The sequence below is a fragment of the Rousettus aegyptiacus genome, unplaced genomic scaffold, assembly GCF_014176215.1.
Source record: "Rousettus aegyptiacus isolate mRouAeg1 unplaced genomic scaffold, mRouAeg1.p scaffold_m13_p_4, whole genome shotgun sequence".
In the NCBI taxonomy this organism is placed as follows: domain Eukaryota; kingdom Metazoa; phylum Chordata; class Mammalia; order Chiroptera; family Pteropodidae; genus Rousettus; species Rousettus aegyptiacus.
The window spans coordinates 41343265-41369328 of NW_023416307.1; the positions used below are offsets into that span (position 1 = coordinate 41343265).

General features: G+C 33.5%; 1 protein-coding gene across 6 annotated transcripts in view; it reads left to right on the forward strand.

The window, feature by feature from the left end:
- Positions 1-26064, forward strand: part of VPS8 (VPS8 subunit of CORVET complex) — a 230538-nt gene that overhangs the window by 11191 nt on the left and 193283 nt on the right. For 3 of the 6 annotated variants that reach the window (XM_016159713.2, XM_016159708.2, XM_016159710.2), the window contains exons 2-9: positions 126-366; positions 1177-1245; positions 6756-6886; positions 10627-10720; positions 14178-14210; positions 15171-15225; positions 18217-18222; positions 23297-23421. In XM_016159713.2, coding sequence (XP_016015199.2) covers positions 214-366; positions 1177-1245; positions 6756-6886; positions 10627-10720; positions 14178-14210; positions 15171-15225; positions 18217-18222; positions 23297-23421 — 666 coding nt within the window. In that variant the 5' untranslated portion in view covers positions 126-213. Of the gene's footprint in view, positions 1-125; positions 367-1176; positions 1246-6755; positions 6887-6920; positions 7444-10626; positions 10721-14177; positions 14211-15170; positions 15226-18216; positions 18223-23296; positions 23422-26064 lie in introns of those variants that run through there. The other 3 variants (XM_016159714.2, XM_016159711.2, XM_016159715.2) reach the window with 2 other exon arrangements.

A 26064-nucleotide genomic window follows, 5' to 3' on the forward strand; every position in this document is an offset into this window, starting at 1 on the left:
CCTAGTATTGTTTTCTTTTTGCCTATAATCAGATGATTGAATTTCCATGTAAGTCTGACCAAGTAAGTCTTCAGAATGTCCAACTGAGGAAATCTAAATGACATATTTTTTTCTTTTTTGAAAAGAGATCATCATTCAGGTCATTGTGATATAAGACTCAAAACAAAACAAAAACTTACTTGGATCAACGGAATACAATTATTAAAAGTAAATATGGAAAATGAACCAGACCATGAAAATGTGGAACAGAGCCTCTGTGCCAAGACTACTGAAGAAGAACTGAATAAGTCTTTCAATCTAGAAGCTTCACTTTCAAAGTTCTCTTACATAGATCTGGACAAGGAATTGGAATTCAAAACTGATCTGGTAAAAATTCAGCTTCTGTCAAGTGATGATGTTTAACCAAAATGTGGGCTATAGTGTACTTTATGACTCAAAGACTCCAAATATATCACTTTTGTATGGATTAATAGGAGTCTATGTACAGTTTTATAAAACACTTTCATGCATGTTCTCATTTGAGCCTCACAACACTGATAATCCATTTTATAAAGGAAGAAACTGAAGTGCAGCTATGTTAAATGACTTCTTAAGATCATAGAACTGGTGGTAGGTTTAGAATTCTTGCACAGTGATTTTTTTTTTTTTTTTACCATTGATTAGTAATTAATAGGTTCTTGTGACCATGAGAATATTTAATGATATATTTGGTGACCATGAGAATATTTATGACAAGTTGTTTGACCTAATTATCCTCATCAGAATTTATGAAATAACTAAGAAAGGCAATGTCAGACCTTTGTGTATTGCTTATGGCTTATGTCAAAACTTAGAAAATTAGGGCTTGTCATAAGACATACTGTTTTATCATGTCTAAGAAAGCAGATGCCAAAGTCCTTTAACAGAAGCATCTGGAAAGGGCTGTCAGGATGGTGCTGTCAGTTAATATGTGCCCTTGATAATTACACTATGTGTGGGTAGGAAAGGAATGGCTTCTGTAGTCTTGTGACCTGATTCTTATTACCACGGATTTTTATTGAGTTGTCTTTCTATATGAACAGTTTGGTGATATGTTTGTTTCTTAATTGATAATTGTTCTAATCAGTTAAAATACCCTCTCGATTATAAGAGAGAAAACATTATTATGTGAGCATTAATTTCTTTTTATATATTTAGATTGATGACAAGGAGTTTGATATTCCTCAAGTTGATACTCCTCCAACGCTGGAAAGTATACTAAATGAGGTAAGTGTATATTAATGATCACTATAATTTTACGGCATTGATTTTAATATTTCTGGGTTAATTACAGTGTATGTATCAAGAGCTGCACTGTTCAATATGGGACCCACTAGCCACATATGACAATTTAAACTTAAACTAATTACAATTAAACACAAATGAAAAATTCAATTCCTCAGTTGTATAAGGCACGTTTCAGAGTCCACACGTGCTAGTGGTGACTATAATGAACAGTGTAGACACAGAATATTTCTGTGGTTGTAGAAAGTTCTTCCTGACAGTACAGATTTAGATTGTGAGCCTCTCAGGGGCAGAGGCCATGTCTTGTTCACCTCTGTGCCCAGTACAACACCTCATACTTGGTGGATTTAAAAAAAATGGTTTACTAAGTGAGTTGAAATACTAAATTCATGTCAATTTTGAGATATGTATTGTTTCAATAACATTGTCTCTACCAGAGATATTCAGATAGCTCGTCTTCTGACACAAAAGAGCATCTGCAGCCTTGTAATGTAAAGAAAACAAACCCTCCATAATTTATCTTATGAGTGCCATAAAATGATGTTATTTTTTTCTGAATTAGCAATCATAAAGGCTTTATAAAGGAACTCCGTGGAAGTACATACATATAGGTGAAGTACGTCGGTTTTTATGTACCCTGCATCTGCTGACAATTCTTCGACTCAGTCTTCTTGATCTCTTAAAAACTTGCTTAAGACTCCCTTCAGAGGTTTTAGCTTTTAATGTGAGAAATATTTTTTAATGTATAAATCTGTTTCGGATCCATGGTTGTATATTCTAAAAGGTAGAGATGCAAAGGTTCCCCGACAGAAATGCCCACTGATCCCACAGCTCTGAGTCAGCTGGGCTTCGTTTGTTATTACTTCTTTACCTATACTACTTTCGGGGACATAGCCAGCACTCTATAGAATGCAAACTACTTTCTCTGAGTTATAACTTTCATTTTTCTTGCATGACTTTTATTCCAATTTTTATATCAGTTGATATTGCCATTACTTTGAATATATTTTAATTTCAAAAGTGACTGATCCGTGTTAAGACTTAAGCATTTAAAATTTTGACAAAATAGGTTTTGGTCAATGAAAGAATAGCCTGTTACAGTGATATTTATTTATTGCTTTCTAATATTGAGGAAACCTTTCATTTAGAGATGAAGAGGTTCATTTTAGTCAATTTTGTTATGGTATTAATCACATCTCATTTCAATTACCTTACTAAGTGTGAAATAAAAATAACCTTAGAGGATTGTGTACAAAGCCCTATTTGTACATATTTATATAATAATGCCTAAGAAAATAAGGCTTATATGAATGAGACCATAGTTCATAATGAAGGAAAACCATCTTTGTACAATTTATTTATCTACTAGTAACAGTACAATCATTAGTGGTTCACTGAGAAGGTAATGCTGTTATCCTCAGCTGTAAATTGGGTGCCTCGTGTATTTGTGTCACCATGTTAGATACTGGGATTATAAAGTGCTATATGACTGCCTCTGACTTTGAGAGAAAAATGAGACTGGAAATTGGCCAGCTTTCATACTTCAAGGGAGCTAAGCAGGTGAAAAAGGGAAAGTAAAAGCAATTTAAGTTGTGGAACATTATGAAGACTGTAAGGAGGAAAAGGTATTAAAGAAAATGATTTAAAAAAAGAAAAAATAGAAAGGACAGAAGTATAGGACAGAAGAAAGTATAAATAAGCACTTGCTCCAGGATATATGGGTGCAAATATTCTATCATGTTCATTAATATCAACCTGAAGAAAGGCTGAGAAGAGATATCCAAGATAGTTTACAGAATGGAAAGGTAGAGAATACTGAGACATTTTAATCTCAAAACTTAGAGCATGAAATAATGTTGCTAGGCCTTGTCATCCTTTGAAACTGTTATCTCTGAGGTTTTTAATTTTGAAATTCCGTTCTCCAGCCCTAACAACCTCCCCCTCATTCTCTTACTTCCATTAAACCTGATCTTTGACCTCATAAAAACCAAGTCTTGATCGTTCCTGGTCTCCCAGTCTCTGAGTAGTCCTGGCTGTGCTTCAATCTAATTGTTGCATTGTGCAGTCAGAAATTTCTTTTGAACTTTTTATTGAAGTATAACATTCATATAGGAAAAGTGCACAAATCATAAGTGCACAGCTTGGTGAATTTTCACAAACTGAATGCCTTGTGTAACCAGAATCCAGATGAAGAAATAAAACATTACTAGCATCTGAGAAGCTTCTTTTTGTCCCTACCTTATAGAACCCCAGGATAATCACTATCCTAACTTATCAGCATTGATTAGCTTGCCTGCTTGGAACTTCATATAAATGGAATAATACAGTATGTGCTTTTGGGTGTCTGACTTATTTCCCTCAATATTATGTCTTTAGGTTAATTTATATTTTGCATATAGTTGTTTATTCTCATTGCTGTATAAAATTTTTATATACCATTATTTATTCATTTTACTGTTAATGGACATTTGTGTAATTTCCAATATCTGGCTACTGTGAAAAATACTGCTGTGAATATTCTTATTCATGTGTATACGATCTATGTATACACATACATAATATACATACGCACACTTACACATTTCTGTGGGGTGTAAACGTAGGAGTAGAATTGCTGGGTCATTAGTTATGGGTATGTCGCGCTTTCGTAGCTACTGCCATGGGTTTTTCAAAGTGGTCATAACAGTATATACTTCCAGCAGCAATATGTGGGGGTTTTGGTTACTGTAACCTCACCAACTTTTGAATTTTTATCTTTTTCACTTATTCCTTCTTATAGTGGAATCACATCATAGTTTTAATCTGAATTTACCTCAAGACTGATGAAATTGAGTACCTTGGCATATATTTTGGCCATTTGGATATCTCTTTTGTGAATTGCCTTTTTATGTTTTTTTTTTTTTGCCTGCTTTTCCATTGTGTTTTGTTAACTTATTATGGGAACTTTTCATGTGTGATAGATATAAACCCTTTATTAGATATTTGTATTGCAAATATCTTTTCCCATTCTCTGGCTAACTTTTTCACCTATTAATGGTTTCTTTTGACGATTGAAAGTTCTTAATGTAGTTCAGCTTATTAGGTTTTTCCATTTTGTAAGTTTTTTTGGTGTGTGTCTGTTTAAGAAAATTTTGCAGATTCCAAGGTCATGATGATACTATCTTATAGTTAAAAAAATCTTTATGGTCTTCCTTTCATAGCCAGATCTGCAACTCATGTATAATGGTGTGAGGAATGAGCCAACACCATTTACTGAAAAGAGGTGTCCCTTTGTTTTACATCAGGTGGTCATATATGTAGGTTTGAGTCCATTAGTCTTTCTATACTGCCCATATCACATTCTCATGTTTGAACCTGTATAATAGATCTCAATATCTGGTAGTTTCAGTATTCTCACTTTGTTATTCTTTAAGATTGCCTTTCTAATTCATGGTCTTTTGTGTTTCCATGTAAGTTTAGAATCACTTTATTAGTTTATACACATACACACCAGTTGAAATGTAATAGATGTGTAGATTTTACACATCATTTTGGGAGAATTGATACCTCTGCTGTATAGCTAGCAATTTTAAATTCAGCCTTATTGATACCTCAATTCTCTTCTTTCCTTCACTTTTCCTTTGACTTATCCTTGTAAGCTCTCAACTCCGGCTTAACTTAGCTGATCTGTTTTCTTTATGTCCCCAGGCTGCTTAAGAAAGTCAAATAAGATTCTGATTAATTTCTCATTTAAGTCATTTGTGCTACAGTTCTTATTTCTGAATTATTTCCTTTCCTTTCAGCAGTTATTCCAGTCTTGTACAGCTCTCAAGTAACATATCTCCTTGCTAATCCTAATCTTGTTCTTTAGCAGACTTGTATGTGTGTAGCTATCTGAAAAGCAGTTGGAAATATGGGCTTAAACTTCAAGAGCAGTGTTGATAATGAAGATACAAATTTTGGAGTCATTAGCATGACAAGATACTTGAAGCCATAGGTATGGATTAGTTTATTCATATAGGAAGTGTGTGAAGTAGGAAGAGAAAAGAGCTAAGAGTATAATCCTGGAGAATAGAATCATTTAAAGGCAGAGCTGAGGAAAAGTAAAGAACATGACTGATAGAAGAGGCCATATAAGTTGGAGGAGTGCCAGAAAAAAGATGTACTGGAAATCATGGGAACAGTAAGTTTCAAGAATAGCAAGTGGTCAGTAGTGTTAAATGATGCATAGAGGACAAAAACATGCTAACTGAAAATAAGCCAGTGGATTTGGCTCGTAGTTTCAGCAAAGAAAGTGCTCAGTAGCTAGTAATGGGTGGAGAAAGTAGAGATGGACTGCTCTCTTAAGAACATTGATGGAAATAGTAAGGCAGAAGGTAGTCTAGAGGAGGTATGATCAGAACATTTTTCTTTAATGGCTTACTCAGAATCCACTTGTTAAAAGCTAAACTCCTCATTCTGCTTTATCTTCTTTCTTATCTCAATTAATAGTATCACCTTTTGCTTATCTGCTCAAGCTAGAAATCTTGGAATCTTCTTTGACTTCTCCCTTAACTCCTCCATTTAAATGGTAACCAGGGACTTAGGATTTTAACTTAGTAATGTCTCTTTAATAATTCCTTCTCTGGACCTCTTCTGTTGCATTCCTAGGCTGAACTTTCCTGTCTTTTCTTGACATTACAATAGCCTTCTTACTGGTTCTTAATAACCTCCCTGCCTCAGTCTCCCCCTTTACTGTCATCCATCTTCACACTGCCCCATTTATCTCACTAAAACATAGTTCCCATTATGTGTATCCACTTAAAAATCTCAGTTGCCTTCTTCCTGCCTACTATATAGTACACTAATTCATTAAATAAATGAGTGCTAATTATATGTCAGGCATTGTGCTAGGCACTAAGGGTTCAGTGATGGACGAGATAGATGTGGTTCCTGCTGTCACCTAGCTTAATGGAATATAAGGCTTTTTATAACTTGGGCCCCAGCTTATCTTTCTAGGATCACCTCCAGCTCCTATACTCCATTCATTTTGGACTACTACTTCTTTTTCCATGGGCAAAATACATATTATGAAGTCACTGTGTTTGCACATGCTGTTTCTAACCCAGAATGCCTTTCTTCTATCTGCTTGTCACATTTCTCACGATATACTATTTATATAGTCAGGTGGTATTAGTTTTCTTCTAATTAGCCATTGGCTATTAGTTAACTAGTAAAGCATCTAAACAGATTTGAATTTTAAGAAATATTCTGTAGCTAACAATTATCTGCATAGCTTCTCCCACTTCTTCTACAACAAAGGAATTTTTGGAGTGAACTCTGTAGAAAGAGGTATCTATCTAGAGTAGAAATTTAATTCTGTACTATGCCTTTTTGGTTAGTAACAATGCATGGAAAAGAGGTGAAAAGCAGAAATAAGCATGTGAATGTTTTGGAGAAATCCATTAATGGCTGTCTAACTTGTAGAGTATTTGGAATCTTGAAATTTATTGATCTATATTCTTCTGATTTAGACTGATGATGAAGAAGAGTCTTTTGTTCTTGAGGATCCTACATTGTTAAACATTGATACTATTGATTCTCATTCCTATGATACTTCATCTGTGGCAAGCTCAGATAGTGGTGACAGGACTAACTTAAAGAGGTAAGTAAGTATTCATTTTAATCTTGCACGTGAAATATTTGATCCTTTAAAATGTAAATATCTCTTTATAGTACAATATAGTCTGCTGAACCCCTTCATAGAAAGTAGAAGGCCCACTCAGGTAGAAATAATATGCTTATTAGACTATAACAATTTTGGCACTGGTGAGGGGAGAGGATAGAAAGGTGGATGTCATGACCAGTGTCTTCTGCACTCCCAGTAGAGAGCCTTAGTAACAGCCAGGGACTTCTACAAGCAGTAGAGCCCTTGGAGGGAGCACAGATTAAACCTGGCACAGTGTCTCTGGTGGAAACGTGGAGCTTGGTTTACTTCACCACCCTTCTGTTCCCTGCACTCCTCACCCCTTCTTCCAGCTCTCGAAGGTCAGCTCCAGCATTCCTTCATTCCGTTGGAATGGGTTCAGAGGAGAGTCACAAAGATGATTAAAGATTTGGGAAGAGGACTTCTAACCCTAAATAAGTTCATTTTGGCTGCTTTTCACCTTCCAAATTCTTGGAGAGGACATGAAAAGGAAAGAGAAGTGGAGGAAGCATAATGTAAATACTTTATTGAATTCATATGTAACTTCAATGTTGATAAAGTTGTCTTTGTATTTTTCCTCTTTTCTTAAAGTTTGACTGTATCAGTGCTGTCTTCTTTTAGGTTGTTACCGCTTATGGTGTAGGGGCCATTGCTGGATATGTTAATTTGTTCGTCACTATTTCCTACAAATAGATAACAATTTTTTTCAGCCTTATTGAGATATAATTGACATTGTTTAGATTTAAGGTATACTGTGACTCTTTGATATACATATATATTGTGAAATGATGACCACAATAGGATTAGTTAACACTTCATCACCTCACATAATTCCCATTTCTTTTGTGATGAGAACATTTAAGATTTACTCTTTTAGCAATTTTTAAGTATATGATACAGTATTGTTAGCTATAGTCATCACACTGTACATCAGATCCCCAGAACTTATTCATCTTATAACTGGGAATGTCCTTTGACTAGCATCTCTGCATTTCCCCACTCAATCTGTGGCAGCTGTTCTACTCTTTGTTTCTGTGAGTTTGGCTTTTTTAAATTACACATTTGAGATCATACAGTATTTATCTTTCTGTTTTGACTTATTTCATGCAGGCATAATGCCTTCAGGGTCCATCCATGTTGTTGCAAATGGCAGGATTTCCTTCTTATGGCTGAATAAACCATTGTGTGTGTGTGTCCTTGTGTGTGTGTGTGTATATGTATATGTGTATATATACATATACCACATACATTTATACCACATTTTTTTTATCTATTCATCTGTAGATGGACAATTAAGTTGTTTTCATGTCTTGGCTATTACAAATAATGTTGCAATGAACGTGAGAGTGCAGATAGTTCTTTGACATAGTGCTTTCATTTCCTTTGGATATGTGGGATTGCTGGATCATATGGTAGTTTTATTTTTAATTTTTGGGGGGAACATTCATGCTGTTTTTCATAATGGCTAGACCAATTTATATTCCCACTAACAGTATACAAGAATTCCCTCCTCTCTAGATCTTTATCAACACTTATTTCTTGTCTTTTTGATATTAGTCATCCTTCCAGGTGTGAGGTGATATCTCATTGTGGTTTCGATTTGTTTTTCCCTGATGATTAGTGATATTGAGCATTTTTTCATGTACGTGTTGGCCAATCCGTATCTTCAGATCCTCATTTTGTATATGGATCTTTTTTTTTTTTTTTTTTTTGCATGGAGTTTGTAAGAGTTCCTTATATATTTTGGATATTAACCTCTTATCAGAGAGATGGTTTTCAAATATTTCCTCTTTTTCATTTTGTTGATTATTTCTTCTGCTATGCAGAAGCTTTTTAGTTTGATGTAGTCTCATTTATTAACATTCGTTTTGTTTCTTATGCTTTTGGTGTCATATCCAAAATGCTGTTGCCAAGACCAGTGTCAAAGAACTTTTTCCTTACGTTTTCTTCTAGGAGTCTTATGGTTTCAGGTCTTATGTTTAAGTCTTTAATCCATTTAATCCATTTAATTTTTGTGATGGTGTAAGATAGGGGTATAAATTTAGTCTTCTGCATGTGAAGAAGTTTAGTCTTCTGCAGTTTTCCCAACACCATTTATTGGAGAGAATATTCTTTTACCATTGCATAGTCTTGGCTCCCTTGTCAAATATTAGTTGACCATACATGCAAATGTTTATTTCTGGGTTCTCAATTCTGTTCCATTGGTCTATGTGTTGTTTTTATGCCAGTACCATACTGTTTTGATTACTACAGCTTTGACATATAGTTTGAAATCAGGAAGTGTGATGCCTCCAACTTTGTTCTTTCAAGATTGCTTTGGCTAATTAGGGTCAATTCTATACACTAATAAGAAAAATTCTGAGAAAGTAATAAAACAGTCCTGTTTATAGTAGCATCAAAAATGGTAAGGTACTCAGAAATAAGTTTAACCAAGGAGGTGAAAAAACTATAGACTGAAAATTATAAGACATTGATGAAATAAATCGAAGAAGATACAAATAAAATGGAAAGATATCCTATGTTAACAGATTAATGTTGTTAAAATGTCCTTACTACCCAAAGCCATATATAGATTCAATGCACTCCCTATCAAAATCCCAAGGGTATTTTTCACAGAAATAGAAAAAACAATGCTAAAATTTGTATGGAACTACCATAACATAAATGTTTTTGGTGATATGGTCATTAGCAGCTTAAAAGATATGGTGTCTTTTTGTCTATGTGATAATGTCAGAATTCCTTTGCATGCATCATTCTGGACCCTTCTTGCCATTTGACCTAATCTCTAAGCACTCCCACTCCCATCTTCCTGGTTCATGCCTTTTGTATACTTATATTCTCCACAAACACTGCACCTTTGTATCTTTATATTTATACTTGTGCTTTTTTTGTAGCCTGACAGACTCCTAGTTGTCCATCTAGGCCAGATCAGACGTCCTCTTTTCTATAGCTGTCCCTGATAGTCCCCTAATAAAGTAGGATTAAATTCTCCTTTATTTCATTTCTCTAGTGCTTTACTCATTATTTTATAATGTTTATTCTTTAAGAGTGAGTTTCTTTTTAGGCCTCTAACTAGGCTATGAAGTCCTTGAGAGTGGGAACCTTGACTTTATTATTTTTATCTCCAGAGCATACATTTAGTCACAGAGTAGGTACTCAATGTTTGGTAAAGGATTAGAAATTATTTTTTGTATGTTGTTGAGTAGAGCAAGTAAAGGAGCTATTAGTAGGAGCTGAAGAGAAAGAGTAGTGAGTGTGGAATTTGAGATGGTTGAAGAATGAAGTGTTTATAAACAGGAGGAGGGCAAGAAAGGTGGGCAAGTGTGGAAGGCAGGTAGAGGTGATGTAGTCATGTAGGGCAGAAGGAGTGCTCTGTAGGCAGTCTTTTAGGGAACAGTGGAACCTCTTGCTACATATTATGTAAGGTGCGCAAGGAACAGTTTGAATCAGTGAAAAAGGAATGGTGGCTGTATTCATTTTCCTGTTTGTGTTTCTCTGAGGTTCAAGGTGGGTTTAGTATATCTTAATGCGAGATTGTTAGATTCTTTATACCTCTTTGCAAAACAGAGCTAACAGATAACAGTGTTTTTCTCTGCTTTACTTATTTTTGTTTTTTTTTCTTTCAAAGATTTAAGACCCTGCCTTTTAAATGTTTTTCTGTTCTTAAACTGTTTTTTTTTTTCTTTTTCTTTTTTTAGGAAGAAGAAATTACCTGATTCTTTTTCACTTCATGGATCAGTTATGCGACACTCACTTTTGAAGGGAATTTCTGCGCAGATAGTGTCTGCAGCTGTAAGTATTTTGTTCTCTTCTCTCAACTTTATAACCTGCATAATGAAGTAGGAATGAGCATAAAACAAAGCACAACACTCCTTTTGGCCCGAGGCTTAAGAAAAACAGAATCTGGCTTCATAGGTTCTGTATGATTATTTTTGACTCATAAGACATGCCTACACATCTTGACGTAGAAATTAGTGCAGCCATGAAATAAAGGTCTGCTCAGAGTCTCGGGTGTGCCTAAATGAAATATGGCAGCAAGCCTAAAAGAAATACTATCTGCCTTTTCTGTAAATTCCTTTTCAGTTCAGTTGCCATCTTGTGTATTTGGTTGAGGTAGAGCGCTTGTTTTTTCAGTCTTTTCATATGGAGAAATGATTGTTCAGAATCTTTTATAACTGAGTGATATTTTTTTTTTAATAATTCACACAGCCTTTTCATGCACATTATTTAATTTAGTCTTATAACTTTGAAAGTAAGTAAAGCCATATCCTTTTTTCAAATGAGACAGGCTTAGAGAGGCGATGTTAACTTGTCTTACATCATTGGGTTAGGAGATAGCAGAACAATTACTTGAAATTGGGGTTTCTGGCTCTAAGTCTAATGCTTCTTTGTTGTGAAATGGAAGTGGTATTGGTGAATGTGTCCAGTATATAATGGCTGGAACAGAATCTGTGGGGTTTTTTTGAAAATTATTTCAAGCACTGGGATAAAGTAAAAATATTTAATAGTTCATCAAGACAATAGACGTTGATTCTGGTATATTTTATACAATTTTTCTTTGACCTCAAAGCCTTTCATTTTATTTAGTCTTTCAATTTTAGTTTTCTGAATTCAATATATAGATCCTGTATATAATAATAGTTTTTAATAATAATAACGGATGCATACTCCAAGAACTTTAATGTGTTATTATGTTCTTTTCATGAAATTGAATTGGTATTTTGCATACTCAGTTTAGACAAAGTTTGTTTTTTCAGGAGGGTAAGAAATAGATACAGAAGAGGCATCATTATACCATAATCACATTACAATTTTCAGGTTTATTAAAGTTCTTACTGCAGATAAAAAAGAAAGAAAGAAAAGAAAGGAAAGAAAGGGAGAGGAGAGTGTTCTCTGTGGGCAATTGGTATATCCTGACCCAGCTCATGTATCATGAAGTCAATTTAAATAGATGGTCAAGCAATGGAGGAAACCTGGGCAATTGTCCTTCCTCTTTAGGTGGGGAGTAACTCATATTTGCTAGAATGGGAACCACCTGTTGAGGATTACATTTCCATGACGTTTTCTGAATTTAATCCTTATGTAGGTGATGAAATTCATTCCTTTCAAAATCAAGATGAACCAGAACAGTCATTTGACCCACCTGTGCAGTTTAAAAAATATTTTGAATAATGGAGACTGAAATAAAACTTAGACACTGAACAATGATTAGATAAATCTGTTATTTAAAAGGATTTCTCCTCTCTCTTGAAGAGGAGGGAAAAATTCTAATAAATCCCAGAGTGTTTGCATTCTATTCTTATTTCACTGCTATGGTTGAGCTCTTCTGGTATGTTAAAATGAAAACTGCTTTTCCTGTGACGGTCTTCATACTCTGCCTTTCTAATTTTGGATTACCAGCTCAATTTAAGTTGTATGCTTTTCTGTGATGGTTGGTTTATTAACCTGTAAAAGCTAGTTGTATTTTTGGGTGTCCCTCCTGAATAGTTGTTCAATAATGCCTTCAGCCATGTACGTAATGATGTTGTTAGGGCTCCCTAAGGCCTTGATCATCATGGCTTTGTCACGCATGCCCGGAGAACACTTAGTAGAGATGAAACTTTTAGAGTTGTTAACCTCATTGTTTAATTTTGGAAGTTGCCTCAAAGTAATGACATATGACTATGTTTAAAATTAATTCAAATTAATTCGTAAAGTATATTTGTCATTTTTATGATCACCTAAGATGAAAGAGATACCTTAGTGCAGTGGTTTTTTCAAAATGTGTCTAGTGTGTAAGACTCTCCTGGGGTGCTCATTCAAATGCAGATTTTTTACATACTTCAGACTCACCAACTTGGAGTCTCTGGCAGTGTAGCATGGAGATCTGCATTTTTACAGGTATCCCAGGTGATTCTAATGCACCCTGGCTTTTGATAACCCCTACCCTAAGATGTTGCAATACCAGTACTAAAATTCTGTAATCTCTAAAATGCTTTCCACATCTGTGATTTTTTTAGCTTTTAAAGTTAGCCGATTTCTGGTTTCATTATTGAGGTTCCATTTTGAATATTGAATATTGTTTCTGTTCTTCATCTGCTGTCTCATTCTTTTTCCCTATCTGGGGCACAAATCAATCATCAGATATTTATCACTTGTTTCTTAATTATTAAGCATTATGCTAGGTGAGCTTTATACGCACATATCCACACAGGCCTGGGTATATCCTGCTGTCGAGGACACGGTACATAGCAGCCTTGGTGACTGTCCCTCATATCCCCATGTACTGGAGACAGTTTTTTAAGTTAGTTCCTGGGAAACTCTATAAAGTTGGGTAAAATAGATTCTGCCTTCTGAGAGATTATAACTGACCACATTGATAGGGACAGACATGTAGAACTGATATGAAGAGCCTATCCTGGGACCTAGAAGCCCTGAGTATGAGACATAGTTCTACCACTTGGAATAATCTTGGGCAACACTGTTAAACTCTTCTATTTTCTTAATCTGGAAAATCCTAATAATACCTATTTTATTTGTCTCTCCTGATTTGAGAATCATATTGTGTAATATACATGTATATGAAAGCTCTTTGCTATTACAGTGCTAATCATTGTAAGTCATTACTATTTAAAGCTATGGAAACAGCATATAGATACCCTTACATGTATATGACACTTTACATTTAGTTTCATCCTCAGGACAACTCAGTTGAGGTAGATGGGGTGGTATTTGCTATTTCCTTGAACAGATAAGCCTAATATCGAGAAGGGTTAGGTGAATTTTCTAAGGTCATACAGTTACTGGTAAGGAGCTGGGGCTAGTTTTTAATTTTTTTACGCTTGAGAACTGACTGAACAGACCCTGCTCAGGTTTTATTTAGGGGTCGTATAATCTGCTGCATAGGAAGCTCCTACTTAAAGAATATCCATAGTGTATGTTTACCTTTTCTAAAACCTATATGTATTCTTACTATTTTGACATAGTATTTATAGTTTATTCACATTATTGAAAATGGAACTTCTTTCCTCTCTTGTTCTTTGCATAATCGTTTATAATCAGTACCTTTCATGAAGCAACTCTTGCTCTTTATATTTTGTTGGTATATTACAACTTTTGTAGTTTTTCTTAGTTGGGACAAAAACAAAGGTTCTACCTCTTGTCCTAATTGATTTGGATGAAAATATCTGTAAGAGAGGCCCTTATACCATTATCTGTTTTATAATGAGAATATCATTTCAAATACTTTTTTTTTCTAAATTTTATTTAGGACAAAGTAGACGCTGGCTTGCCTACAGCAATTGTAAGTATACTTTAAATAATCCTTTAAAGGTAATAAATTTTCTATTTGATTGGGTTTTCTTAGATTTCTTCTTTTAATGTTTAAAGTTAACACATAAATTATATAATAAATTTATAAGTAATTAATTGGCAGTAATCAGGTTTAAAATTTATCCATGTTGAATGTTCTCTTTCTAGTGTATTGTTACTCTTCAGGCTTTTGTTTGAAAATCACATAATGGAATAATGATTAGCATTTTCCAGGTTTATTTGTATGTGGTTATACCCTGCCGAAGTAAATTTGCTCCTTCTGTGACTTGGCCTCATTTTGGTCATAGGGAGTGGAAAATAGTATTTGGTAGAATCACTTTGTGGTATATAGTACATTTAACAGCTCTGAACTCTGTTGCTGAGCCTGCCAAGTAAATCTGTGGAGTGATTATAGAGAACTGGGGCAGATTGAAAGCACACTAGTGCCCTCTTTTTCTGACTACTTCCAGCTGTCTCCTGTAGCTTTCTTATTAACTGGTTAATTGGTGAGGAAGTCAGCTGAATTTTAAACATTTCTAGTGCCTTTTGGCTTCTGTGATTAAACTAGGAGAGATCTTTCTAATCCTTTCTGCACACCTCATAGGAGATTCTTGGTTAGGTACCTTAAGTACTTCTTTCTTTGTCTGGACCCCTGAATTAAAAAAAAAAAAATGCTTTAGAGGAAGCTAAGTGTCATGTTTTTGCCTATAATGTTGAACATATGATATTTTGATATTTTTACCCTTAGAGTAAATTTAGAAGCATTCCCAGAAACAAAATGTCCTGAGTTTCATTTCCCGTTTTGCCTCCTAGATGAATTTGTCCTTATTTGCAATACTTGCTTGATATGTCATCTGGTGCCTAGGGGAAGGAAGACCAGCAAATTCAATTCTGTTTATTTCAAGATCCTTGATATAATATCTTAAAATATAATCTCTCCTTTTGTTCTCAGGCAGTATCCAGTCTGATAGCAGTGGGTACATCTCATGGATTGGCTTTAATATTTGGTAAATTTTCTAAGTGTTTTCTTTATTTTAAATATTAAGTATTCTTTTGGGTTTTATAAGGTCTTTTAATCATAGTTTATATAGTGAATTTTATTTACTTGGAAAAGACAGGGAAACTTGAAAAGTAGCAGTCAGTATTTTTATAGTTAAAAATTACTTGACTCAGCTTTGTTTTTTTGCTTGTTGCAAGTTTATTTTCTTTATGAATTTATAAGCTATCATATCTATTGACTCTCTGCAGACCTAGACAAAAAGAATATGAATTTGAAAGAGACCTTCGGTTGTCATGTTGTCTGCTTCTATTTGGTGGTTGTGGTGGTGGGGGATGATTTTTGATTCGGAATCCTGAGTGATAGATATTCCAGAAGATCTTTAGAAAAGAGATTCCCAGGCATTCTTAGTGATTTTCAGTAACTCTCACTGCCAATAAATTCTTTTTCATTTCCATTTAAATTCCTCTAAATGGAAAAATTTTTAGACCATAATCATATTTTCTTGGTTGAGAAGAGAACTAGTTCTATTTATATGATAGAGGTTGGTTTTAAGTATTTTCTCTTTTTTTTAAATCTGAGACAAAATAATCCTAGTTTCATTAATCTTTCTTTGGTTTTTAAATATGGTACCATGAGCAGAGGATTTTGTTCTTTTTTCTTTTTTTAATTTAAAAACTATTAAATAATATTTTCCTGTCATTTTTAGTAGTCTCCTCTGGATCTTAAATTTTTTTCATCTCTCTTAAATGGAATTCCTAATGACACTGTGTTTCATTTAGGAATCTACAGGATATTGTATAAGGATCACCTGGGAATACTTTATAGCAGAACCACAATTTGATCTCTGTGGGCCTTACATCTTTATTTACCATATTAGTTATTTTCCCTTGCTTTTGAACAATATGACTTCCTATTTATAAAATTTTCTATTATGCTAAAAGCCTTATTATGTGATTTTTCACACCTGTCTTTTCCAAGGGGATTTATTAAATGAAAGTTTTGTTTGGGGATGAGAAGAATTGAAACAAAAATATAATTCTCTTGAGCAAACTATAGAATTGATTTTAATATTTTTTTTCTCAGTTCATAATTGATATGTGTTCGTGATAGAAAATTTAGAAAACATTGATGAGAAAAAGGTTGAAGATATGAAATACCAAATTCTCCCATGCAGGAATAGTCCCTAATGTTTCTGTATAGCCTTCTGATCGTTTTTTTTTTTTTGTCTGTGTGTGTATGTATTTGTGTGTATACATACGCCAAAATGGGATCATGTAATTGGTAATCTGATTTTTCATTATAAGGAACATCTTTCCATGTAATTATATATTCATCTGTAACATTTTTGATGGCTACATAGTATTCTTTTCAATAGATTCACCATAATTTACTAACCATTTACTGTGAAAAGACATTTAAGTTGTTTCTAAACAAACAGTATAATGATGAATATCTTTGTTACTACATTTTTGTGCACATGATTACTTAGGACAAATTACTAAAAGTGGAATTGCTGGGTCAGGGTGTGAACATTTTAAACTTCTGATATGTATTGCCCGATTGTCTTCTAGAAAGTTTTACCAGCTTGCTCTCCTATCATGTGTAGGAATGCTTGTTCTCCTATGGAGGCATACTTAGTATTGGACTGTTAGAATTTGGGGAAAGGATCTTAAAAGATCTTTTAGTTCAGTTCCCTTAGTTTATATGTGAGGTGGTTGAGAACCAGAGAGGCTAAGTGACATGCACAGAGCCACGGTTAGAATCAGAAATTTGGACTCCTGGGTCAGTGATTTTCACCATTCTGAGCAATTCTCCTGTCTTGAGAGAAAAGGAGGCAAATTCCAAGATATATGAAGAGTATGATATATTCCAAGATATAAGAACTAAGGTGAATGAAGATAGAATATAATGCATATGTTTATCTGTGAGCAGAATACATGCTGAGTTTTCGTTACTACTTACCATTTTTCATTTTTCTTCAACTCTACTTTAACATTTCCTCCTTACTATGAGGTTATAAGAATATGTACCTACTTATTATCAAACCCATGTAGAACTCACTGCAACAAATGAAAATGAACATACTTAAAATAAAAACTAACAAAATAACAGTATATTATCTTTTGCTTCTGTCTCTTTAATTTCCTTGAGCCAGCTTCCTAATTTGCTTTAGATCCCAGCAGCTTTCTTGTAGATACGATGAAATAGTAAGCTTTCATTATAGTTTTATGGAAAAGAAAGTATACCAAAGTGAACATTTTGAGAAAGAATTTTAATATTCTGGTTATATTGTGGGTTTAATCATGCAATTAATAAATTTTATTCATTATTTTTGTAGGAATCAAATATTTGGACAGTGAATTTTAACAAATGGATTAAAATTTGCTTGAAAGCCAGAAACAAATGGCAGAGTAGTAATACTACGAAGTGTATAGATTAGATATCTGAGTTAAATCTGATCTTTTTAAACATCTTCATTGATCATTGGAAAAAGTGTAGAAGGAAGAACTATTCTTAAGATTCTCTTTTGGAATAGAGGCCTGGGTCACTAAAATAGTAACCATTATAAACTCCATAAAGGTTGATATATGTTGCCTTTTCTTTGGAACTATAGATATGTGGCATTTATTGTGTGTCTTGGTTGTTACCTATATACAAGGTCCCCAAAAATTCACATCTTAAGATGTTTCCCTATTCTAAAGCCCTTAGTTTTCCTTTTTTCAGGTTGTCAGCATAATGTTTTTTTTTTTTTCTATCAAACTTAATGACTTGGGTTTACCTAGTGTGTTGTAATTTGAATATTATGCCTTTCCTCTTTTCCCATATTGGTACCTGAATGTAGTCATAAATGCTGGAGACATTACTTAATCACATTTAGTATCATTCATACAGATAAAGTTGGTCACTTAAACTCTTGAAATTTTACCTGTCTTTTCTTTTGAACTTTTGAACTGATTTCTTGCTTTTCTCTCTTTTAATCTTCTTCATGGATTCAAAGGAAAAGGTATAGTAATTTTGGTTTGCATGAGTGACTTTTTCTTTTGACCTTTTTAATATTGAAAGGTAATGCTATCAATTAGTGCTCTCTTACGAAATGAAGAAAACCAGCTAATTGAAAGATTGGTTAAAGCAAGGAATTGTTAAAAATTATAAATTTATGCATACCTTTACTGTTTTAACTGAAAATATGTAAATATTCATTTTTCCCTCAATCTTTTGATATAGCCTAAAGCCTTTATTTTGAGTTTGTATCTGCCAGTTAGAGGTCTGTGGCATCTTTTTTAGTGTTAACTGCATCAATAATGGATCATGTAAAATTTGCACTTTTAATTTTTTAAAAAAGAGGTAAAAAAAAGCTTAGGCACCTGTAAATTATCAAGGAGTGCAAAATACTAGATTTTCACAAAACTTTTCTTCAGTCTTCCACACTTATCATGTCCATACCTTATTTTGTGATAGTTTTTTTTTAAAGCAATTTATCTTTAACACGTTTTTCTAAAGCATTCATTTAGTTTTCATTGAAACAATAACCCTTTCTTCTCTACTCTATTGTTAATTAGGTTTTTAAAGTACAGCAATGCTCAGTGGCATGAACAGGTTTGGGAACGAACACAAATGACTCTTCTTCCTAAGTACAAATGACTCTTCTTCCTAAGTGTCAGTATTCTAGAAAATAGCCAGTTAGCCTTGGGGGTTCAGTGTGGTCTGGGCTTCAATCAGTAAGCTTTATAGAGGGGATAAGAACTTTAATTCTGTGTGTTGGTTAGATGGGGGTCAGGTAAAAGTGTTTCTACTGTTTTATAATCATTAATGATAATGTTTCTTAATATCTCTTTGCTTCTCCTTTGGTCTTGGAGAACATTTTAATATGATCAAAGGGAAAGAAAAGAGTAATATTGAAGAATGGTGAATACTGGCAATAAAAATAGAGCTCTCAACACAATTAAATTTGATTCCTTCTAGGATCTAGGTATTTCCTACTTCGATGGTCTTTTAGGAACTAGTTAAATTAGGGATGCAGAAATAGAAGGTTAGGTTAATTTTAGTATATGGAGAAAAGAAATTCTTGAAGTATAGTCAAATTAAAATTTTATAGCTGTTACAGACTATGGATTATTTGTGACTTTTCTTTGCTATTCGGTACATTACTCTTAAGCCCAGAATATGCTGGAGTGCTACCTTAAGGGAAGAATACTTTGAAGGGTATACTAATAAAAGAAATAGGTATAATTTATTGCAGTGACAGATAGATGTGGTTTTTGTAGTATCTGAACTTCAAGTTCTCTTAATTGATAAGCTATTTATTTGTTAATAATTTCTTACATTCTTACCATTTTGTAGTTTTCAAATTTTTGTAGGCATTTTCTTATTTAAGCTATATGTCAGTTCTGTGAAGTTTATAGGAAAAATGATAATCTCATTTCTTATTTCCTGCTCAGAGACATTTGCTTCATAAAGACCCACTCTTAATTTTTTTTTTAAAAAGTCAACAGTGCCAACCAAATGTGATATGTGTGACTTTATAAATGAAATTGGATCTATTGCTGTACTACTAATTTAATCTCTTTTCTCCAGCAATAAAGAAAGATGACTTCAGAGAGTAGGGAGAGAATAGAATTTTTCCTTTTAAATTAATGAGATCAAGAGCCCCCTCCCCCTGGAGGAGGAGAATGTAGAGAGTGCTCTGATTTTCACCTTTCTTGTTTCTGTCCATGTCCTTTTGTTTTTTTTTTTCCATATAATTACAGAATTTAAGTGTTTGGCAGAAGTTTTATTTTTATTTTTGTCAAGTACTTTTCTCCGGAATTGTCCAGAATTATCTAGACTACAGAATATTTGGTTACTCTAGCAAAGAAACCTCTCCAACCAAACTCTGCTTTCTTTTTCCTACAGAAATATATCTTTCCTGAATTTAGTCTAAATTGTGTAATGGCAAGTTTGTTAATATGGTACCATAAATATAAATGTATAAAGACTGCAATAAGAATTGATAAATATGTTTTGGAGTTTAAATAGATTATATTTTATACACTATGCATCACCTCATAGCTATGCTACCTTATAAAGGGATATAAAAACAATGACTACATTGTAAAAATCAAGAAAAAAATTAAGAGTATTTTCGTTAACACTGTCCTGTGGCATGTAAACTTAATATAGCTTTCAGAAATGACTAAAGTTGATAATTTGGTTCCTTGTCTTAGCTAGTTTTTAGTATAGGGGACCCATAGTCAGAAAAGCAGAGTCATGTTTGGCTTTTTATTTGAGAAGTTAGATATGTCTTTTTCCATCCCTCTTTTCTTCTCTATTTCTTCTTTCTTATTTTATCTATCTTTCTATCTATCTATCTATCTATCTATCTATCTATCTATCTATCTGATATCATCTATTCATTTATTTGGCGAGGCAACCCTTGGCTGACCTCACAGATTGCAAGGACTTTGTCAGTTTACAGTCCCTTAGTTTTTTATTTTTTACACCTACAGCACCTGGTCTTCCTAGGTGGTCTCCCATCTAAGTATTATCCAGGCCTGACCCTGCTTAGCTTCCGAGTCAGATGGGATTGGGCTTGTTCAGGGTGGCTTGTTCAGGGTGGCATGGCTGGCTGTAGACTTCTTTCTTAATGGTACCTTTATTCTCTATTTTATCATAATCCTTAATTCTTCTATTTTTACTTTTCCTGAGTTATGAGACTACTTAGTCTAATTTAAAGTATCTTAAATCAGAAAGCAGTAGTGATTGTCTCTAAGTATTGGTGGATCAGAACTGCATAAAGTTTGGATCTCAAAACAGGAATTACAAAGGATCACAGCTGGATGCTATTCAGACACTATTCTGAGCCTAGTATGGAATTTCTGCCTTTGTCCTCTTACTTTTAGTCTAGCCATTGCCTACAGGCATGCCCCAGAGTAAGTGGTATGTGTAGAACACTGTTGCCCAACTATTGTATCTTGACAGTTTGCAAAACAAGGTATATGGATAATCTACCAACTGCATAAGGCATCCCTGACAAAATAAGGATCATGGAAAACACCATTTTTTGCAGGGAGTTTCAGTAAAGCAAAATAAAGTATGATGTCTTATTTAGAGTCAGGAATATAGAATAAAGGAAGTTTTAATAATTTGAATTAAACTGGGAGAGGGAGGAAAATATGTAAATGAGGAAAAGGTAAGGGAAAATCTAATAATGCTAGATATGAATAAAGATAATGACTTGTAAATACATTAGACCTCGTTTATTTATGAATTTTATTCCTTTTTGGTTGTTTATTTTGATAGGCTAAAATCTGAAATGATTTCAGTAAATCCTGAGTGTTTTCTATGTGCCAGATACCATACAGCCATCAATTGTGTCAGACTTCCTTGGGGAGTTGAAGATTACTATTTGAACCAGCTTATGAACACAAAAATATTCTTTTGGTGTTCAGTTTGGATGGGCAAAAGGACTTACATAATATTATTCCCTAGACCTGAGAGTAAATGTTTTTGAGCTTATTCTGATAACCAGATTTACCCTTATAGAAGAAAGATTTGCAGATGTGGGAGCTTTTCAGATTATCGTCAGATACCTCTGAGTGCAGGATATTCTGGGAGTTTAATTCACTCATGACCTCCAGCCTTAGACACGTCTTAGTTTAATAGTAAAAGTAAGACATTTTTACCTCCAAAAAGTAGCAATTTGATAGTGTTAAAACAAAAATTCAACTGAGTAAATTTTAAAGATCTTATTGGCTTTATTCAATGATTTGTGAACCAGGCAGCATCCCATCTAGCAGACAGAAAGGAGCTCCAAGAAGCTATACAAAATGAAAGACTTTTACAGGCAGAAAGGAATGGGACAAGGAAGTTAACACAAGCAAAAAAAAAAAAAAAAAAAAAAAAAAAACCCACAAAAAACAAAAACGAATTGGTTGTGTCAAAGTGACCTTCCTTTAGGGGATGACAGTGGTCTGTCAGGCAGATGACTTAACTGCTGCTGACCAGGCAATTCCCGATTAATTGGCTTAAGATTCTGTTCCTGGGAGAGGCCAAAACTGTAATTATGTTAAGTTTTAAGTCTTATTGTGGTGATGTGAGGTTTAGCAAAAGTGACTCCATTTTGGGCCTATTGCCTTGTTTTTAACAATAGTTTAAGGGAGGCACAAACAATTGCTGAGCAAATTGAGAGAACTCCAGATTGTGCAATTATGGCCAGTTTATTTATTTTTCCCCCTAAATGGTTAAATTTTGTAGGCATGCCTTCTTATATTTAAATTTTTTATTTCATTGTTTTCAAGTGGATACAATAATGACTGCTATACAAAGTAAGCATTGCATATGAGAAGCCCTAGAGGAATTTCTTTTAATTATTAGATAATAAAGTTTAATATATATTTGAGTGCCTCATGGAGAAATCAGAGATGATTAAGACAAGGTCCTTGCCCTTAAATAACTTAATCTAGTAGAGATTTGAATTATTTGCTTTTAGCATATTAGATGTTGATACTTGAAATAATTTTCTTAGTTTAAATGTTTACTCTGTAATTTCATTTGTACTGTTAATTTGCCTAGTAAACCTTTTCTTTATGGATAATATAAATGTAAACTTCAGCCAAATTCTAAATTAATAAATTTTGATTTTTGAAGTTTTAAAGCTACTTTAAAAGATGGTATTACCTGTAACTTTGCATCCTGAAAATAGCAAGGAATACAATTCTAAAATGAGAGTGATAAAAGATAGTTTGTTCAAGGAGATACAGATTTCTTATGGATTTTTTTATTTATTAGCAAGTTTCGTGTTATGCATCCTCGAAGATAGTTTTTTCCTATATTCTTATTGTCTAATTCAATGCCTAGCATCTAGTAGGTGCTTACTGCATATGTTTTAAAATAAGTGTAACTTATATTAACCAATGTTACTCCAATAAACTTAATTTTAAAAAATTTAAAAAATAAAAAAAAATGAAATAATGTAACTTCATTATTTGATTCTTTTGATTCTTATTTCCTTCCAAGTTTTTGATAACAAGCCTATACTAAACATATATTTATTCACGCCTTCCATTTTTTTCACTTGATTTTATAAATTGCTTTCTTAGATCAGAATCAAGCTTTGCGACTCTGTCTGGGTAGCACTAGTGTTGGAGGTCAGTATGGAGCCATCTCTGCCCTCAGTATTAACAATGACTGCTCAAGACTTCTCTGTGGCTTTGCTAAAGGACAGGTAAATATGAACTTTATTTTATCCAGAAGATAATATTAAAATCAATTAAAAGGAAACCTAATATCTCTAGATCAATACCTTGAAGACCAAAATATGTGTTATAAAGTGATATGTCTGTAGAGCTAACCTGAGATTGCTCAGTCTGACTTTTGCTCAAAATTTTTGATAATTGTTATTGACTGAGCCAGAGTATGTGATTTTTTTAAAAAACTGAGGTATAATTTTCATATAACATGTTACTTTCAGGTATACAGCATGTTTCAGGTATACAATATTTGTATATACTATGAAATATCACTGTAATACAAAGTTACCATCCACCACCATACAAAGTTACTGGTTTTGTTCTTGTGATGAAAACCTAAGATTTAGTCTCAGCAACTTTTAAATATGCAACACGATATTATTGACTATAGTCACTATGCTGTACGTTATATCCCCATTACTTATTTTATATCTAGAAATTTCTACCTCTTGACCTCCTTCATCCATTTCACCCAAGTCCCCTCCCCTTGGCCACCACCAGTCTGTTCTCTGTGTCTGTGAGTTTTGTCTGTTCATTTGTTTTTTTTTTTAGGTTACACATACAAGTGAAATCATATGGTATTTGTCTTTATCTGACTTGTTTCACTTAGTACAGTACCCTTTAGGTCCATTCATGTTGCAAATGGCAAGATTTCCTTCTTTTTTTTAAGGCTGAATCGTGTGCATGTGTCTCTCTGACATCTTTATTCATCCATCGATGGACACTTAAGTTGTTTCCATATTTTAGCTATTTTAAATAATACTACAATAAACATGGGGGCACAGATATATCATTGAGTTAGGTTTTCATTTTGGGGGTAAAATTCCCAGAAGTGGAATTGCTGGATTATATGATTTAATTTTTTGAGGAACCTCTGTACTGTTTATATTTTTGCCATAGTGGCTGCACCAATTTATATTCCCACCAACAGTGCACAAGGATTATGTTTCTCCACATTCGCCAGCACTTGTTATTTCTTGTCTTTTGATCATAGCCATTCTAACATGTGTGAGGTGATATCTATTGTGGTTTTGATTTGCATTTCCCTGATGATTAATGATGTTGAGCATCTTTTCTTATACAGGTTGGCCATCTGTGTGTCTTTGGAAAAATGGCTATTCAGATTCCTTGCTTTTTTTAAATCTATTTTTTTTGCTATTGAGTTGTTTGAGTTCTATATATATTTTGGATATTAACCCTTTACGAGTTATATGATTTGCACATATTTTCTTCCATTCAGTATGTTGCCTTTTTATTTTGTTAATGGCTTCCTCAGTGTGCAAAAGTTTTTTAGTTTGAAGTCCTACTTGTTTATCTTTGCTTTTGGAGTTAGATCTAAGTATTTATTGCCAAGACAGATGTCATCTATGTCTTCCTCTAGGAGTCTTATGATTTCAGTCTTAAATTCAGGTCTAATCCATTTTGAGTTAATTTTTTTATATAGTGTAAGATAGTGGTCCAGTTTTTTTTTTTCTTTTTGCCTATAACTGTTCAGTTTTCCCAACACCATTTATTGAAGAGACTATTCTTTCCCTAGTGTGCATTCTTCCTTTGTTGTAAATTAATATGTGTGGGTTTATTTCTGGAGTCTCTATTCTGTTCCATTGATTTATGCATCTGTTTTTATGCAAATACATATAGTTTTGGTTTCTATAACTTTGTGATGTAGTTTGAAATCAAGGATAATGAAGTCTCCAGCTTTGTTCTTCTTTCTCAAGATTGCTTTGGCTCTTCAGGTCTTTTATGGTTCCATACAAATTTCAACTCCTTGGTTAAATTTAATCCTAGGTATTTTATTATTTTTGATGTAATTGTAAGTAGGATTGTTTCCTTAATTTGTCTTTCTGATAGTTCATTGTTAGTGTATTTCTCCTTTGATTTCTTCATTGACCAATTGGTTATTCAGTAGCATATTGTTTAATCTTCACATATTTGTGATTTTTTCAGTTTTTTGATTTCTAGTTTTTATACCATTGTGCTCAGAATAGATGCTTGATATGATTTTAGTCATCTTATATTTATTGAGACTTGTTTTGTGGCCTAACATATTATTTATCCTGGAGAATGTTCTATGTACACTTGAGAAGAATGTGTATCCTGCTGCTTTTGGATGGAATATTCTCTATATATCTGTTAAGTACATTTGATCTAAGTGTCATTTAAGGCCCATGTTTTCTTATTGATTTTCTGTCTCATGATCTATCTTCGATGTAAGTTGGGTATTGTATTAAAGTCCCCAATGATTATTGTAGTGTTGTCAGTTTCTCCTTTTAGGTCTGCTAATTTTTACTTTATATGTTTTGGTGCTTCTGTGTTGGGTTCATAAATATTTATAATTGTTTATCTTCTTGTTGGATTGACCCTTTATCATTGTGTAACACCCATCTTTGTCTTCTATTATAGACTTTGTTTTAAAGTATTTTGTCTGATAGAAGTAGAGCTACCCCAGCTCTCTTCAGTTTTCATTTGCATGAAACATCGTTTTCTATCCTTTCACTTTCATTCTGTGTATGTCCTTTACAGCCGAGCTCATCCAGCCACTTCTGTCTTTTGTTTGGAGAATTTAGTCCACTTACATTTAAAGTAATTATTGGTAGCTATGTACTTATTGCCATTTT